A 16,596-nucleotide genomic window follows, 5' to 3' on the forward strand; every position below is an offset into this window, starting at 1 on the left:
TAACTACTGATCATAATACATATGTATATTATTTTATTATATTTCTTTCATTTTTTTTTTTTTTTTAGGGTAATAGACTATAGTTAATCTTTTCTATTTTATTCTTTCTTCTTTCTTCCTGATACATTTACTTCCCCAAATGAGCAGCTATAACACCCTATAGTGGGAAAATTGTTTGGGATGTTGTTTTTAAATATGAATGAGAGTATATGAGATCACCCCTTGGCCAAACCTTCACACCCCTGTGCCTTCTGCAGGACCCAGATCAGCACAGTATTGAGAAGTAGCAAAACAACCAAATGGATTCAGGCACCAATTTTCCATAAAAGGCCAAGAAGCAGGGGGTGAGGGGATGCCCACATATTTATGTTTTGTTCTATCGGTCACCAGAGTACACCTGCCCACAGCCCACCACTCAAGAGCTGCAGCACCCCCGCTAAAGACACCTGCATCACAGTCTTAGGAAGAATCAGGTGCCCTGTGCTTATAGGTCAGAGATTGGTTCTACCAAGGGTGTGTGCACCCAGAACTTCCTGGGAGCTGCAGAGGTTTAGGAAGCAATGTGCATGTTAACCGTGAGTGAAATAGCTCACGCAAAACAAACTCTCTTTGCAACAAGGACAGATCGCATTGTTCTACATGTTCTTAATCAGTTTCAAATATTAACCCAGCTGGCTCGAAGTAGGATTTCAAAAGTGATAAACAATTTCCATTCCTGATAGACATTTCCCATGACTATGTGAGAAAGGGGAAGAAAAATAATCATTAATTCCTTCAACAAACCTTTATTGAATGCTTATGATAGTATTATGGAGTAATCCATTGATGGACTCATAGCTAAGGGGACTACTAGGAAGAGGTGGATACTGAAAGAAGTGTGACCTAGTTAAATGGAATAGGTCCTTAGAACACTCCCCTTCCCCTTTGGACGATATCTTTTCCCTGGCCCCTTCCTCTCCTCCTCTCTCCACCTCAATCTCTGCCACCCACTCCACCTGATGCTTCCTAACTGCCATGATGTGATCACCTTTGTTCCACCATACCATTCCACCACGATGTCCTGCCTCATCACAGGCCAAGAAGCAATGAAATCAGCCAGATATGGACTAAAACCTATGAAGCCAAAATGAATCTTTCCTCCTCTAGATTGATTTTTTCAGGTATTCTGTCATATCTATGGGAAGCTGACTAACAGATGGCTTAGAGACACATAGATAAAGAAGACATAGCATTTTAGAACTGAATGCTAGCTCTCTTATCTTGGCCTACAATCACTTGTATACAATGGCTGACCTCCACAGGCTCATGAGAGCCAATACTGCAATTCTCTTTCCAATTCTACTTTCAGTGATCTCGTATAGGTAGCTTGAAATTGACCACAGTGCAAGGAGTTACAGCACAAGAATCAGCTAGTGGTACATGCAGATCAGGACTTCCCTCCTCCATAGAGCTGGCTGTTGAAGCTTTACCAGCACCCCACTCCAACAGGGCTCAAATGAGAGGCTTGTATGTACCCCTCCCACTTATCTCCAGCCAGTCCCTTTTCTTCCTGTGTACTAACCATACCTGACCTTTCTGAGCCCACACCAGCCTTGCTTCTGAATGTTAACCCACCCTAGTGCATCTTCACCACACAATGATTATACATGTGTCTAAGGCAAATCCTTCAAATCCTAACTCCTTCACTCAATGGCTATGTGGCCTTTGTTTATCTGTTTTCTCTGTGTCTATTTCCACAACAAGGCAGCATAGAGACTTTTCAGACACATAAAACATGAATACATGTGCTCACAGGAATCCGCTTAACCCAAGGCAAAGGTGCACAAAGCTTGAGCTGGGGCTCCCTGCTCATGTGTCCATGTGAGGCAATTCTACTCTCACCCTGCACTGTAAAGAAATGATATTATCAAAGGACAGGCCTCACCAGCAATTTAAATTAATCCCATAATGTAGCCAATCTGAATTAATAAAACATCTGTATTACAGAACATGTTTATACTGAAAGTTTCTTTGAAACCTTCAGGGAATAAAATTCAATGCAATTGCTTTGGTTTTTCTAAATACAAAAACACATCATGTATCCAGAAACAAAAACAAGTTGAGCATTCCTAAATTGAAAATCTGAAACCTGAAATGCTCCAAAATCCAAAGTATTTTAAGTAATAACAGGATGTCACACGTGGAAACTTGCGCACTTGACCTCATTTGTGATAAGTCACAATCAAAACACAGTCATGCTACAAATATCTTATAAAACTTATTTCAGCCTATGTGTATAAAACGGATATGAAGCATAAATGAATTTTGTGCTCAGATTTGCTTTCTAAAATGAATTTTGTGTTTAGATTGGTTCCTATCCCCAAACATTTCCTTATGTACATGCAAATATTTCAGAACTTAAAACAGCCAAAATCCAAAACCCTTCTGGTTCCAAGCACTTCTTGGAACCACACTCCTAAGTTTGGAGTCCGTACTTGACCACCTTACCACTCCAGAGCACCGAAATTAGTGTCACAAAGTTACAATTATAGAGCCTTTTCAAACAAACTCCTAAGTCCTTATTATATGACAACTTGAATATCAATGTATCACACAGCCCCGAACTACCACCATTTTGCTTTGTACCTGCCTGGCTCCAGCCCCCACATATACCGGGTACTCTCCACATTACCATTTTAAATTTCATTTCCTCAATCTTTACCATCTGAAGTACTCTCATTTACTAGTTTTCTACTTTGTGGCCTGTCTCCCCAACTCCAGCTGCATTTCCATGACAGCAGGGACCTAACCCATGACCCTATCACCTACACAGCTACTGGCTTAGATTCAGAGCCTGATAATACCCAGTGAACAGACCATTGGGTGAACACAGTCATCTGCTATGAAAGTGCTTCTAGGACAGCCACATTACGATCTCAGTCCTAATGCTGGCCCACCTCCCTCTTGATATCTGGAATAAGGAATGTCACAGGTAATGTGCCATCCACCCTCAGCCCTCTCACTCAGGCTATCAGGCCTCTCAGAAAGCCATCTGCTGCTGCTCCAAGGTACAACGCCAAATGAAGTGGGACATAGAGCCACTCTCAAGCCAGGCATCAGGCCAGGGTATAATTTTCCTCCTATTTCTTGATCTTCTCTGCTTTCCTAGTTCCTGCATTGGGTTGTTTGTTTCTTCTTCTTTGGCCCCAGTGCTTCCTCTTGGGTCTGTGCCTTTCTGAGCTTGCTCAGCATGGCTTTCTTGCCCTCTCCCTTGACCTTGGAAATGGCACAGTCCTCAGGTTCTTACCAAGCATGCTCATTAGTTGCAGAAGACAAAAGACAGGGAGGAGGGTCTCTCCCCTGCCTGCCCCCTCCCTGTTGTCCATCTGATGAATATAAAATGGCACCTTGGAGCCATAGGCTCGGCCAGGAGAAAACCAAGCAGTGGGCACCAGGGATGCCTGAAGTGCACACCCCAGTACAATAATGAGGTTTCCCATCATTCGTATTCCACTGATTTTTTTTAAAAAGACCAAACTCAGATTCACTGGCAGTTATAGAGCAACCCTTGGACACCACATTCCAAAAATGAGACCCAAGTAACATGAATAAGCCTTAATGTGATAGTCAATTAGAACCTGCTGCAATCAAGTACTGAGAACGCGTTTTGTCAGCAGATTCATGACTTATAATAGCAATTTCTCTTTTAGACATGGCACTAAAGGACTTGTCCTCCAGGCATTTAATCTTAAATTTATCAAGAGTAATATTCACTCTCAATTGCAAATATTTAATTTATAACTTGGTTCTAAACTTTCCCCCATCCAGAATGCCCTTTCTTTCTGAACAGATAGGAAAACAAATATATGAGGTAAAGCCAAGTATAAAAACTACCAACCGTTAAGAACTGGAAGTTATCCCATCAAAATAAAAAAAGGGGGACAGAGGTATGCTACCTCAAAGGAGTGAGAGGGAACTTCCACTTTCCCTCAAATATATTATTAGTGATAATAATTCTATGTGTGTCTAATACATATTTATGTCTCTGTACATATTTATACACTTTCCTCTTTATATGTTTATTCTTTTTACCCAGTAAAACTTACTTATAAAAAAAATTGCTTAGTTGACACCCAAAACTGTTAGTTCAAAATAATTTACTATCAACAATTAATTACTTTTTAATTGTTAATGTTGCATTTCATTAAAGCAACCTATTATTACATTTCTGCCAAATCTCTCCCTCTTCAATCCTAAAGGGATCAGGTGCCCCAGATAGGTACTACAGGTGTAAAATAGCTTATCAATATATCTCATCCAACAAATATGTGTATAAAAAGCCTACTGTGTGCAAAACTGTACACAGAGAGGTGGTGGGGATGCCCAGGTGCCACGAGAAAAGAGAAAGTGTTGCTTTCAGAAATGTAAAGCTGTGCAGGAGGGGATATACCCATGCCATGACCCAGGAACTACCCATCACCTGGAAACCAACATTTGACCTTCTCTGAAAATGTTTTCTTAATTAGTTGGCTAATCATATACCTCTCCAGGCACTTTTTATAAAGGTCATCTTCAAGTACTTGATTTAATGTCTCATTTTATTTATAAAGTTATTTCATTGTTGAATTAAATGTCAACCTAATGTTTCTTTTCATGTGCTGAGAGAATTTGGAAGAAAATAGAAAACTAAAGAGGAAAGGTAACTTTTAAGGATGCTATTACAATTGATTATAATTACTATACACAAACCACCCCATGACCATGGCTTTCAAAAATACAGTTTGGTACTCTTGTTCTTAGAGGGTTACCAGTTTCCCACTTACTTTATTTGGTAATAAAATTATCAATGATCCCTTTCTAAGTTCCTTTCTACTTCTTTATATCCAAAGGTCAATTACCCCAACTAGAATTCCAATGAAAATTTCTACCTGATTTATACAAGTTTTGTTACCAGTAATGGAGATAAAACGGAGACTTTCCACTTGGGCACAGTTAGACTCAGATTAGTAGGAATTAATGTCTGCATCTTTTCCCCTCTATGTTCCCCACTTCTTAGAAGTAGATATTAATAATAATTTTTTAAAAATTGATAAAATTAATGTAGTATGCACAGGCCCAACCTATCACACCTCCAAAAATAAAAATTTGTGGTTAAAAAATTGTTTTGAAATATAAAAATTGTAAAATTGGCCCAATATTTAACCTTTAAAACTGCCCAGCAAGTTTTTAAAATGCAAATATTGAAAAAACTATTCATGAGCTTAGATTTCCAACAACTATCATCTCAATTTAAAAATGAAACATAGAAAAACTCAAGTAGACTTTCCTTTGTATCCTGGAAAACCTTTTTTTAAATTTATTTTTAAATTTCAGGCCATTCATCCCTTCTTTGTACTTTTTTCTAAGAGGACATTAAGTTAATTTTGTCTCATTAAGGCCAGTACATTCCAAAGAAAATTCAGTTTCCTGGAATCAAGGAATGGCATTCCTAATTTTTTAAAACTATTTTCATTTAAAGCCCTTTTTAAACTAATCATAATAGTTTTAAGACCGAAAATAGCAAACAAAACACCCCAGGTAAAGAAAGTATAAATTGTAATTACCTTTTGCCTGGTCCAAAGTCCTCATCTTCAGGCATTTCAGCCCTTTTTAGCATGGCCCAGCTGTCACACCTGCTTGCCACAGCAGGGAAGCTGAACAACAGGGTCTTTTCCAGAATAACTCTGAGGGTCCAGGGAGAAAAGCCCCAGGAGTGAAGATCTTTCCTTTTCGGGGGGAAAAAAAGCACTCCTCCCTTACTCCGAAAGTTGGTGTTTACAAACTTCCAAAATGCTGCCACCTGCCTTGAATGAAGCTAAGCGCGGGGTTATTATGACAGCCCCTTTCTAAAAATAAAGAGGTCACCTCTTACTCCCAGCACTTGACAGGCAGCTGGGAGCAAGCTCTGCCCGACACCCAGCATTCTCCCCACAGTCGTGTGAGGAGGTGTCACCACCCTTACAGGATGACTTCACCGAGGCCAGCCTGCCCTTTCTTTTTTTTTTTTTCCTGGTGTGACTGGGCACCCACCAAAGGTAGAGCAGCTGCCAGGCGGTTGCAACTTCAACCTGAGCTATCAGATCTCCTCCTTCAAGTCACAGGAGGGAGTTGGAGAGCAGAGAGGGAAATGGGCTGTACCTGTGAGAGCACAGACGCTTGGTAGCTTGAAGTGCCTGGCCACTCAGCAAAACAGTCCCTGACTCAAAAAAGAGAAAGCAAAGTCCATTGAGCAATTGGGTTTGGGGGGATATTGTTTTGCAAGAAAACCTTTCTTTGGGTCATTTAGATTGCTCAACTTAGGGTGAGCAGGGATCCTAGCCTATGTGGCTGTGTGGACACAGTGTCTTCTCCCCCAAAGCTTGCCCAGTGGTCAGGGGCAGCTGGACACAGAGCACAAACAGGCTGTGGGTCCGGGTGTTTGTCTAACTTGCCTCCACACAGCATGGGGGCTCTCAAATCACTACCACTCTCCTGTGCTGACTTTTTTAAAGACTAAAGTTAAAAAAAAAATTAAAAAAAAAAAAACACTTCAAAGCTTCTTGCTTCCAAAAAGCCAGTAAAGATATTACTGAGATGCTTTTAGGAATCAACCTGAAAGATTCAACAAACACCTTGTAAGTAACCATTTCTCTTTCTCTGACTGGGAAACATTAGGGAGGCAGAAAGCAAGACCTAGTTATTAGGAAATAATATACTTTTTCACTTTTTCATGTTATTGCTAAACCTAGCACAATACTTCTCTTAACTGTATTTTACATGTTATATTCCTCAAAGTGGTTTTCTTGATCATTTAAAGAATCGAAACATCACAACAAATAATATAGTTATCTGCTTTATTTTGGAAAATGCTAGCCATTTTGTGAGGTGTGCACATCACAATTAGAGATTTGTCTAAATGATTCCATATTTCATACAAGACCTAATACTTTAGACACTTCAAAGCCTAGGTCCTATGGGTTCATGAACTCAGCTGTAGAACCCAGATATAGAGACCTTGAAAGGAAACAGTCATACAGTTCTGCAGATGGGGGCAGAGCAGGCAGAGCCTCCTAGAAACAAAGCAATGTTCTATGTTGTTAGAAATCCCAGGGGTTTGAAGAATTTTTTAAAAAATGAAATACTGAAAATATTATCCATAATAACATCTTGACACTTGCATTTAACCTTAACAGCACAAAATACGAATTGTATTATCTCTCTGTCTAATCATATCCCCTTAATTTTTTCTTGTGTTTCTCTTAAGCTCTAATGTTTACCACTTTTTGAATCTAAATGAAACTTAGCTATTAGATAACACAAACTGAATTGTCATTTATTTATTTATTTTTAAATATTTATTTTTTAGTCATAGTTGGACACAATACCTTTATTTTGTTTATTTTTATGTGGTGCTGAGGATCAAACCCAGGGTCTCACAGGTACTAGATGAGCACTTTACCGCTGAGCCATAGCCCCAGTCCCCTGAATTGTCATTTATTGATAAGTGTGGTAACTGGTGAAGTCGTACCATGAATCATTCACTATATTTCCCTTCAGTACTCCACACATTTCAAAATTGCTTGCTCTAACTACAAATTCTCCTTTAGATATAGCTGTGACATTCACAAGGACAAGGTGGAAAGGAAGGACAACATGGGTAACAAACACCCGAGTGTAGCTGCATGACTAAGCATGTTCCCACCAGGCTGTACACATGACTTGCGCACATAGACATGGCCTTCCAAAACTGCTGGGGACTAAGGTTCTAAGGGTTCCCTCACCATTGTTGACCTGATATCTAGTGGACATTCAGAATTTTAAAAGCCCTGAAGCCCACTGAAACTATCACCCAGATATTCAGAGCTGAGACTATGGACCAGCAAAGTTAGGCATCCTGTTGGTGACAGCCAGCAGCCTCCAGGTTCACCGTCCCTTGACTGAGTGTTCTTTCCCTCCTCCAGGCAAAGATGCAGCAGAGCCCACACACTCTAGCCAAAGCCCATGTGCACACACTTCCGTGGCTTATACTTTTTTGTGTCCACACTTAACAAATCAGTGTGCATTTGATTTTGGTAATGTACTTTAAATGGAATTTTTAAATCTTTGCAATTTTATCATAGAGCATGGTCTAAGAAAAATCACTGCCATTTCAAAGCTAAATGTCTCCTTTTTATGATGTCCTTTTCCTCTTCACACAATCATGGCCTAAGAAGTTTTGTTTCTATCTTTTCTACAATCTAGAACTTTCTATGAAGACACTAGGATGGGGACCCTCCCCTTCTCTTACAAGTCAAAGAGCAATATGAACAATGAAGGGTCAACTAACTGCTTATGCTATTGTACAGACAGGGTATCACCTCATATCCCTTCCTGATTTTGCCAGTTAACAGAAATCTTAGTTTTTAGCTGTATGTGTGGTCTTCCAGAATAAAGACTAGATTTCTCAGCCTTGTTTGAGCCAAGTAAGGCCTTGACATTGAATTTTGACTGAAGGGATGTGGCAACTCCAGGAATCTTCCTTAAAGAATGCCTGATTCACCCCCTTCACCTCTTCCATTTTCCTGATAGATAGAATGAAAACATGATGGCTGGATCCCCAGAAGCTACTTTGGGGAAGAGGTGACTTGTGTGATGGAGACTAAGATGGCAGAGCTCAAGAGAAAAGAAGCCTGGGGATGACAGATGTTGAGGATAGTCATCAGTCACAGACACATTCTACCTCTGAGCTTGTAGGTGAAAGAGAGATAAAGGTCACTCATGTCACTGTTATTTTGAGACCCATTATAGTAGTCCTGCCTTAGCCACAGTTTTGCTTCCCATGGTTTCAGTTACCTGAGTTTAACCATGGGCCAGAAATATTAAATGAAGAATTCAAAAAATAAATAACATAAGTTTTATCTCACACTGTCCTGTCTTGCCCTGTCCCACGCACGACCTGAACCAAAGCTTGCTCCAGTATGTCCATGCTGTGTACACCACCTGCCCATTACTCACTCAGGAGCTGTCCTGGTCATCAGATTGACTCTTGAGGCATCTGCAGGGGCTATGTTCCTTGTTTCACTTAATAGTGGCCCCAGAGCATGGGAGTAGAGATGGCGGCGTTCCAGATATGCCAAAGAAGTGGCAAAGTGCTTCCCTTAAGGGGAAAGGGGAAAGTTCTTGATCTAATCAGAAGAGTGGGGGAAAGAATTATATGTTCAGGTCGATAAGATCCAGGGTAAGTTATTGTCATCAATCTCTTCCTCCACCTAGTTAATAAATTAAGCTTTATCACTGGTACATACATACATTAAAAAAAAAAAAAAGTAGAGCACATAGGGTCCAGCACTACTCTCAGCTTCAAGAGTCCATTGTGGTCTCAGAGTGTATTCCCCACAGATAAGAGAGGACTACTGTACTCGTGCCCCAAATTAATCCTAACTAAATTATTTCCCCCCAAATATAAGCAATGACTATTAAAACAAAAAGGAGAACTGGGGTTGTAGCTCAGTGGTAGAGCACTTGCCTAGCATATATGAGGCACTGGGTTCAATCCTCAGCACCACATAAAATAAATAAAGGTTCATCAACAACTGAAAAAAGTATTTTTTAAAAAAAAGAAAGAAAAGGGCACAGGCTTCCACCTCAGGTCACAAGGTGAGATCAGCCTCTGTGTGTGAATGAAAGGATGGATGCCCCCCTTGCCTGGTCCCCACATGGTAAGATTGATTCCTGATGACAATCCTAGTAGTCGGTGGAGTTTTTGGTTTGGTTTGGTTTGATTGTTTTTAAGATGTCTGCTATAGAAAAGATCCAGAACAGAGAATTAAATCACAAAGGTAATAATTTTCATAAGAACAACTTAGAGAAAAGACAGTAGTGACACAAGAGCTCTACTCAAATATTTAAAGTGTCTCCTGCTAAAGAATGATTCAATCTGCTGTACAGGGCCACAGAGGGCAGATCTGAGATAAAGTGTGGGAAATTAAAGGAGGGAAGATGTTCAAGGTATTCAAGCCCAGGGGGAACCTATTCAAGAATTCTGGCCAGGCGCAGTGACGTATGCCTGTAATCCCTGTGACTTGGAGGCTTAGGCAGGAGGACTACCAGTTCAAACCAGCCTGGGCAACTCAAAATAAAAAGGGGTGGGAACTGGGGGATGCATTTCAGGGTACATACAGTATGCTTGACTAGGACCTGGGTTCAATCTCCAATAAAAACAGTGACTGCTGAAAGAGTTCCAGGAAGAGGCCCTGCTGGCTGGCAGCCTGATCGAAGCCAAGCTCCAGGACATCCCCTTGACTGTAAGGGACAGGCCTGGGAATCCTGAGCACTGAGGAGCAGAGATGACTGAGAATCCTCTAGAGCTGCTCTTATCCAAACCTATGCCTGCATGAAGTTCCTGGAGATTCCCTTGAAGACAGGTGTCTGTGACCAGGCCCCAGGTTCAGGCCACACAAAGCATGTTGCACAGGTACACTCAGAGCTCACCTGGTTGCAGCCTCTGAGGGGGGATGAGAATGGACAGGGCCTTGAGGATAGATTGAACCTCCCTGACTAAGCTATAAACACCCCAGAATCCCCACATCCAACAGGAAGACCACTCTGAACTGGGGTGTGCTTCAAGTGTAAAGGAAAGACATCTGCTCTCACCCTGTGGCACACCTGGCTCCAGCTGCTGGCTTTGCTGGCTACTGCATGACCTTTTCGAGAGGTTCCCACCTTCTTGAGCTAGTCTCTATTGTTAGGTTTTGATCCCATGGACCACAGTCCTGATGGCTGTGAACACTGGATTAAGAGTCACTGACTTGCTTTGTGAGAACAAGGGCCTCTGCAGCTACCTCACATCCTACCCTGAGGTACAGCCCTGAGGAGAGTCAGGCCCAGAACATGCAAGGCCTACTCAGGATCTGTGGGTGGTAGCAGAGTTTGTTAACTCTGAATATATTGATATCAGGGATTTTCAACTAATGTTCCCCTAGAGGCCTTTTTAGAAAGTTTGACCAACTGACCACTACTCAGAATTTGAAGTAACCTACCAACCCATCACTCAACCAATAGACATTGACAGAGAACCTTCAATAATACCAAAAATAACAAAAACAGCAGCACTCCACTGCTTGCCATTTGGTCAACACAAAGTGCTTGGTGTGCAACAGGCAAGATCCCTGTAAGCTGGGGAGTCCCTGAGGCAGGGACAGGTTGAGCACCTCACCCAAATTCACCCACTCAGGAAGTGGTGGCTGCAGAATCCACACCCAGATCATCCTTTAACACAGTCTGCTAGGCCATGCCCATGTCCTTGGAGAAGAAAAATTTTTGAAGAACGGAAAAGCAAGCAACTGAGACACGACACCATAGGGCTTTTTCAGCAGAAGGGAAACTAGTTTGAATTCTATAGCCAGGAATGTGGGGATGTATAGCCAAGAAGTAAGGTGGCTGAGGGAGTCCAGAAGGAATCCTGCTCAGCTGTGGAGCAAGAAGGCTCAAGTGTTGATGTATGAAAACCACTAAGGGGTCGGTGCTAAGGTTAGAAGGTGTACCACCAAAGTTTTCAAATTCATATGTTGAATTTGTTGACTAGACTTTTGGGATATTATTAAGATCAAAGACATCAGGGTAGGGCCCACATGGTGGCATTAGTGGCTTTATTAGAAGAGAGACATGAACTAACACATTGGCTCTGGCTGATCATGTGATACCCTCCCTCCATGTTATGACGCAGCATGAAGTTCCTTCATCAGATGCCAGTGTCATGCTCTTGAACTTCCCAGACCCAGAGCCATGATCAATAAACCTCTATTCTGTATAAATTACTCAGCCTGAGGTATTCAGTTAAACCAACAAAAAAGTCTTGAAAAGAGGCCGGGGTGATTAGACATCATCTGGGGAATTAACAGGATGAGGAACTTGGTCAGATACGGAGGAAGGATCAAATATTGACAAGAAGGGATTTTTGCTAAACCAACCCAATAGGTTTCTTTCTAAAATTGGGCTTTTGAGAGCTTGTTTGCACATAGCCCCATTGAAAAGAATCTCAGAGGAGCCTGACTAGAGTCTAATCAAGGAGAGTTTTTGTCACTTCCCAATAAATTTTTTCTATTAGCATTTAGTGCTACAAAATGCACGGACTCTCCCGAGCTACACCACCCAAGATGGTGGCCACTAGTCACCTGTAACCACCTAGCACTTAAGATGTGGCCACTCTGAACTGGGGTGTGCTTCAAGTGTAAAGTACATGCTGAATTTTTAAGACCATGTAAGAAAAAGAAGAAAGATAATATCTCATTAATTAATTTTTATATGGACCACATGTTGAATGATAATATTTTGGATATATTGGTTAAATTATGAAAATTAATTGCATCTCTTTCTTTTTTGCTTTTTTAAAAACATGGATACTTGAAATTTTAAAATTATATATGTACTTACATTATATTTCTTTGGCAGCATAGCTCAAGAGCTTTAATTCTGTACCAAAATTGTCTAAATTAGACAAAATGAAAATTAGCAGCAAGAGCTAATTGGCTAATACAATCTTAGGAACTGTTTCAGAAACACTTCCAGAATTCCTTGAAGAGATGGAGAATACAGAAGGCATCAACAGGGTGGGAGAAAGAAGAGCCCACAGGACATTTATACTTTCAGCATTTTTACTCAAAAGTATAAAAATTTTCCTTCTCCACCTTCCTACAGCCTGACAAAGTCTTCTAATGATACTGACCCAAAATCTGTTTCTTATGAAAATCCGAGCATATATTATACAAGCACTTCACAACAGTAGAATGCAGGCGTGGCACTAGTATCAAATCCAGCATATTTCTTAAACTGAGTGAAAGAAAATGTTCTTTTTCCCTAAGATAAAAAAAAATCAAAGGATTAACTTTGCATATACATATGTGGTATCAATAATGCCATTCAATAATGCCATCTGACTAATAATCACTATGGGAGCAATGATACCTTCTCTCTTGCTTTGCAGTTGGTGGAATCATACTGAGATTTACCCTGGATCAGTGGTTTTTAAAACAATACAAAGTGTGTTGTTGTTTTCCCTTTCAAATGCAATGTTATGCCAAACTTAATATATAAAAGATACAATCACCACCAAACCAAGAAGAGTTAATCAGGTGTAGAAGGGTACAGGGCACTGAATAGTGGGCTCCGTTTCCCAAAGGAGCCCCACTGTTAGATTCATGGAAACCTACATACAAGATAACAGGTTGATGACAGTGGCCTAGATCAGCCAGTCAGCCAGAAAAAAAGAGAAAGTGGGAAACCTTTTTCTCAGTCTCTTCTCATAATAATTAAGATAAGACTTAACCCAGTTACTCATTTTATCTTTTTACCTTTTTTTAAAGCTTAGCACATGGAGTGTTTCCCACAAAGTTCTTTTCATCCCAAAATAGCTAGCACTCTAAAACCAACACACTGAGCTTCTGAAGCTTCCCACCCCAAGCTCTGTTGAACTCCTCCATTCTTTTTGGGTGTATCTCCTATATTCCAGCATTGGAGGTAGGGCCTAAAGAGAGGCAACTGGGTCTAGAGGGTGGAGCCCTCCTGCAGGGATAATCTCAGACAGCGGAGGGGTTGGTGATTACCAGAGTACATTAGTTATTGTGAGAGAGGGCTCTTATAAGAGCGAGTCTTGAGTCTGTACTCCCGCTTTCTCTATTGCATATGCTTGCTTGTCATTCTGCCTTCCACCATGTTACAGTGCAACATGAAGGCCCCGGCCAGATGCTGTCCTATGCCCTTGGACTTCCCAAGCCTCTAGAGGTGTGAACTAAATCAACTTCTTTCCTTGTAAGTTGCCAAGTCCATGGTATTCTGTGATAGCAACAGATCATAAACTAAGGTGGTCTGTGCCCTCCCCTTCCCTGTTCTGTCTGGACAGTTCCCAGCTACACCTGTGTTCTGGTATAACTATTAACAATTCCTTTCACACTCAGCTATGCCCCTGTCTAGGCCTAACATAGTAGGGTAACCCAATATATGCCCATTTTCTTACCCTGCATTGTCAGAACTTGCATTTTGTTCATTTGTATTGAATTGTCACATCTCAGTCATCACACAATTTGGTCTCAATTGGGACCCACATGGAGCTACATTCTTGCAACAGACTACTCAGTTTGGTCCCTAAATCCCTTTCACACCTTTCCTGTTTTGCCCAAGTCACACCTATTGTCTCACCTGCCCTGTTGTGGTTGAACTGCTCCCCCAAGAAGTGATGTTGAAGTGAAGCTCTGTGGAGATCATGCTGTGGACAGAGTACAACAGCTACCAGAGGGATGCTGGAGAAGCCAAGTGCATATAGTGAAAAGGTAAGGACTGGAGGATGTGAGGAAGGGAGGGAGGGGTGTGAGGAAGGGCAGAGACCTGGGAGAAGTCAGACATAAGTGGGAGAGAAAAGGGACAGCAGAGCCCTGGGGAAGCTCGCCAGCCTCCAAGGGCTGTGGTCTTTTCCAGGGATAGCTTGTCATATGATCTCTGTGGTGGAATACTTCATCCTCTGGCTTTCTGATCAAATATTATGTCTCTTAATAAAAGTTCATTGCAGGCTGCTAATTTTTGGCCTGTGATGTCTGGGAGATAGAGTCCATCGAAAGAGGAGGTAAAGCCAACAATATGCTGTTGGCTGTTCCATTCAGTGGTGTGGCTCCAGAAGGGTGAAATAATAGTGAATGAAGAAGTAGAGCAGGAAGTGACAGGAGGCAGAGTATAGGAGGAGCCTCAGGACACAAGAGTGGAAGAAGAGGCAGCTTGGCAACAGCTTGAGGAAAGGGGAGAAGAAAATTGCAGGTGCTGAGATTCGTGCACACGCCACCCCGCGTCACAGATCTGTTTTCTTGTCTTGTTCTGTGATTACTGAGACCCATCTCACTGCACTGAATTTGCTGTCCACAAACCTGACTGTGACTCCCTCTCGAAGGACCTGTTGGTCACCTGGGACTGGCTTTGTTCCCACTTGCTCACTCCTTCTGTCCTTTAAACATAGCTAACGTGCCTCTTCTACAAGCCAATTTCTTTCTTTTTCTCCTCCTTCCCATCTTTTTCCTATTCACACACTCACCCTGAAAAAAACTTCCGTAAATCTCCTTCAGGAGCTCAGACACCTGCAGAAACCAAATTTCCCAAGGTGTCAGAGTGCCCAGTTGGGCCAAGCTGCTATCCACAGAACACACCTGTTCCTGCCTGATCTTCCTGCTTGCTTTCTATTGAAAGCTCTTTTCTAAGGCTGAATGTGTATGTGAGGGGTGAAGTTTCTTGACAGAGAATCTTTTGTTCCAAGAAGTATAGAACAAATAGCCCTAGAGGTGAGAGGACATTGGCCAATTGCCCCACTCTTAGAAGCATAAGGAAATGAAAATTCTCCAAGTCCAGAAGTCATACAGACAGAGGTCTTTGTGGATAGTAAAGATAGGAGTGTCTCAATGAGTATGACATACAGCTCAAAACAAACCTTATCACTTGAGTTTAAAAACACAATGTGACATGGGGCAATTCTGTTTAATGATGGGTTGGTTATGTAATGCTTTGGTTACTTGTTGATCTTGCTTATTACATTTTGTTTAGGTCAATGCTAAAAATTTTCATTCCTTGAGTAGCAACTGATAAGAAGCTTCTTGTCTATACATTTGCCCATTATTTTATAGAGAAGCTAAACTAAAAGGAGATTTTTCAGCTCAACAACTCTAATAGCTCATCATTATTTCCATATTTGTTTTGAGGGTGTGGTTCAGGTGACAGAAAGCCTCCTCCGAGTCTGTCTTTGCCATGGGCCACCTGGCAACATTGTGGCCTGGTGAGCTCCACCTGCTGACCCAGCCTTGGATGAAACATCCTCACAAGCTGAAGAAACTTCTCCGCTGGATACTGGGGCTTAGGAACTATGCTCCCAGACCAACATCCTCCAGCCTCCAGGCATTTCCAAAGTGGAACCAGCCCCTTTGAGGGATTTGCTGCAAGAACAGCTGGGTACCTTCCTGATCTGAAAAGTGGGAAGGAGAGGGCTTTAACTTAAGAAACCTCACAAGTGCTTCTCTTGAAGGGCAGATTCCTCCAATAACCTAACATGCTATTCCTTCCTATTGCCACCATCACCGACAACCTATGACTCTCAGCAACGCAGCTTATCTCCTTAGGCCACTTCAGGGTTCCAAATAACATAGCAACTTGAAGGTGTCCTATACGTGGCCTCATTTCTTCCAAGTTATAAACAAAACCTTTCTGTCTTCATCCATTTTATGCTGCAATAACCAAACACTTGAGACTAAGTAATTTAAAAAGAACAAACACTTATTTTTTACTTCTGGATGCTGGGAAGTTAAAGGTCAAGGGGCCCACATCTGACAAGGGCCTTCCTGCTGCATCTTCCCATTGTGTAAGGCAGACGGGTAAGAGAACAGAGAACACGCCCCAGTGAAAGAGGAAGGGGGCCAGCCAAGCTCATCCTTATATCAAGAGGCCACTCTCTTGGTAACTAACTCTTCCCCTGATTAAGCCATTCTCCAGGGCAGAGCCCTTGTGTCCCATCACCTCTTAAAGAGGTCCCATCTCTCAACACTGTTACTTGAAGATTAAATTGCCAACACATGAATTTGGAGGACAGCTTCAAAC

At 41.7% G+C, this 16,596-nt stretch overlaps 1 protein-coding gene across 2 annotated transcripts in view; it reads right to left on the reverse strand.

Annotated features, from left to right (window-relative positions):
• The window catches only part of Retreg1 (reticulophagy regulator 1), a 140,414-nt gene that overhangs the window by 30,260 nt on the left and 93,558 nt on the right, over positions 1–16,596 (reverse strand). The window contains exon 1 of one of the 2 annotated variants that reach the window (XM_048800085.1): positions 5,583–6,181. The exons of the other annotated variant lie outside the window; for it this stretch is intronic. Within the exon in view, the coding sequence (XP_048656042.1) occupies positions 5,583–5,635 (53 nt within the window). The 5' untranslated portion in view covers positions 5,636–6,181. Of the gene's footprint in view, positions 1–5,582; positions 6,182–16,596 lie in introns of those variants that run through there. 2 annotated transcript variants of the gene reach the window in all.

Source organism: Marmota marmota, unplaced genomic scaffold (assembly GCF_001458135.2).
Source record: "Marmota marmota marmota unplaced genomic scaffold, marMar, whole genome shotgun sequence".
NCBI lineage: Eukaryota > Metazoa > Chordata > Mammalia > Rodentia > Sciuridae > Marmota > Marmota marmota.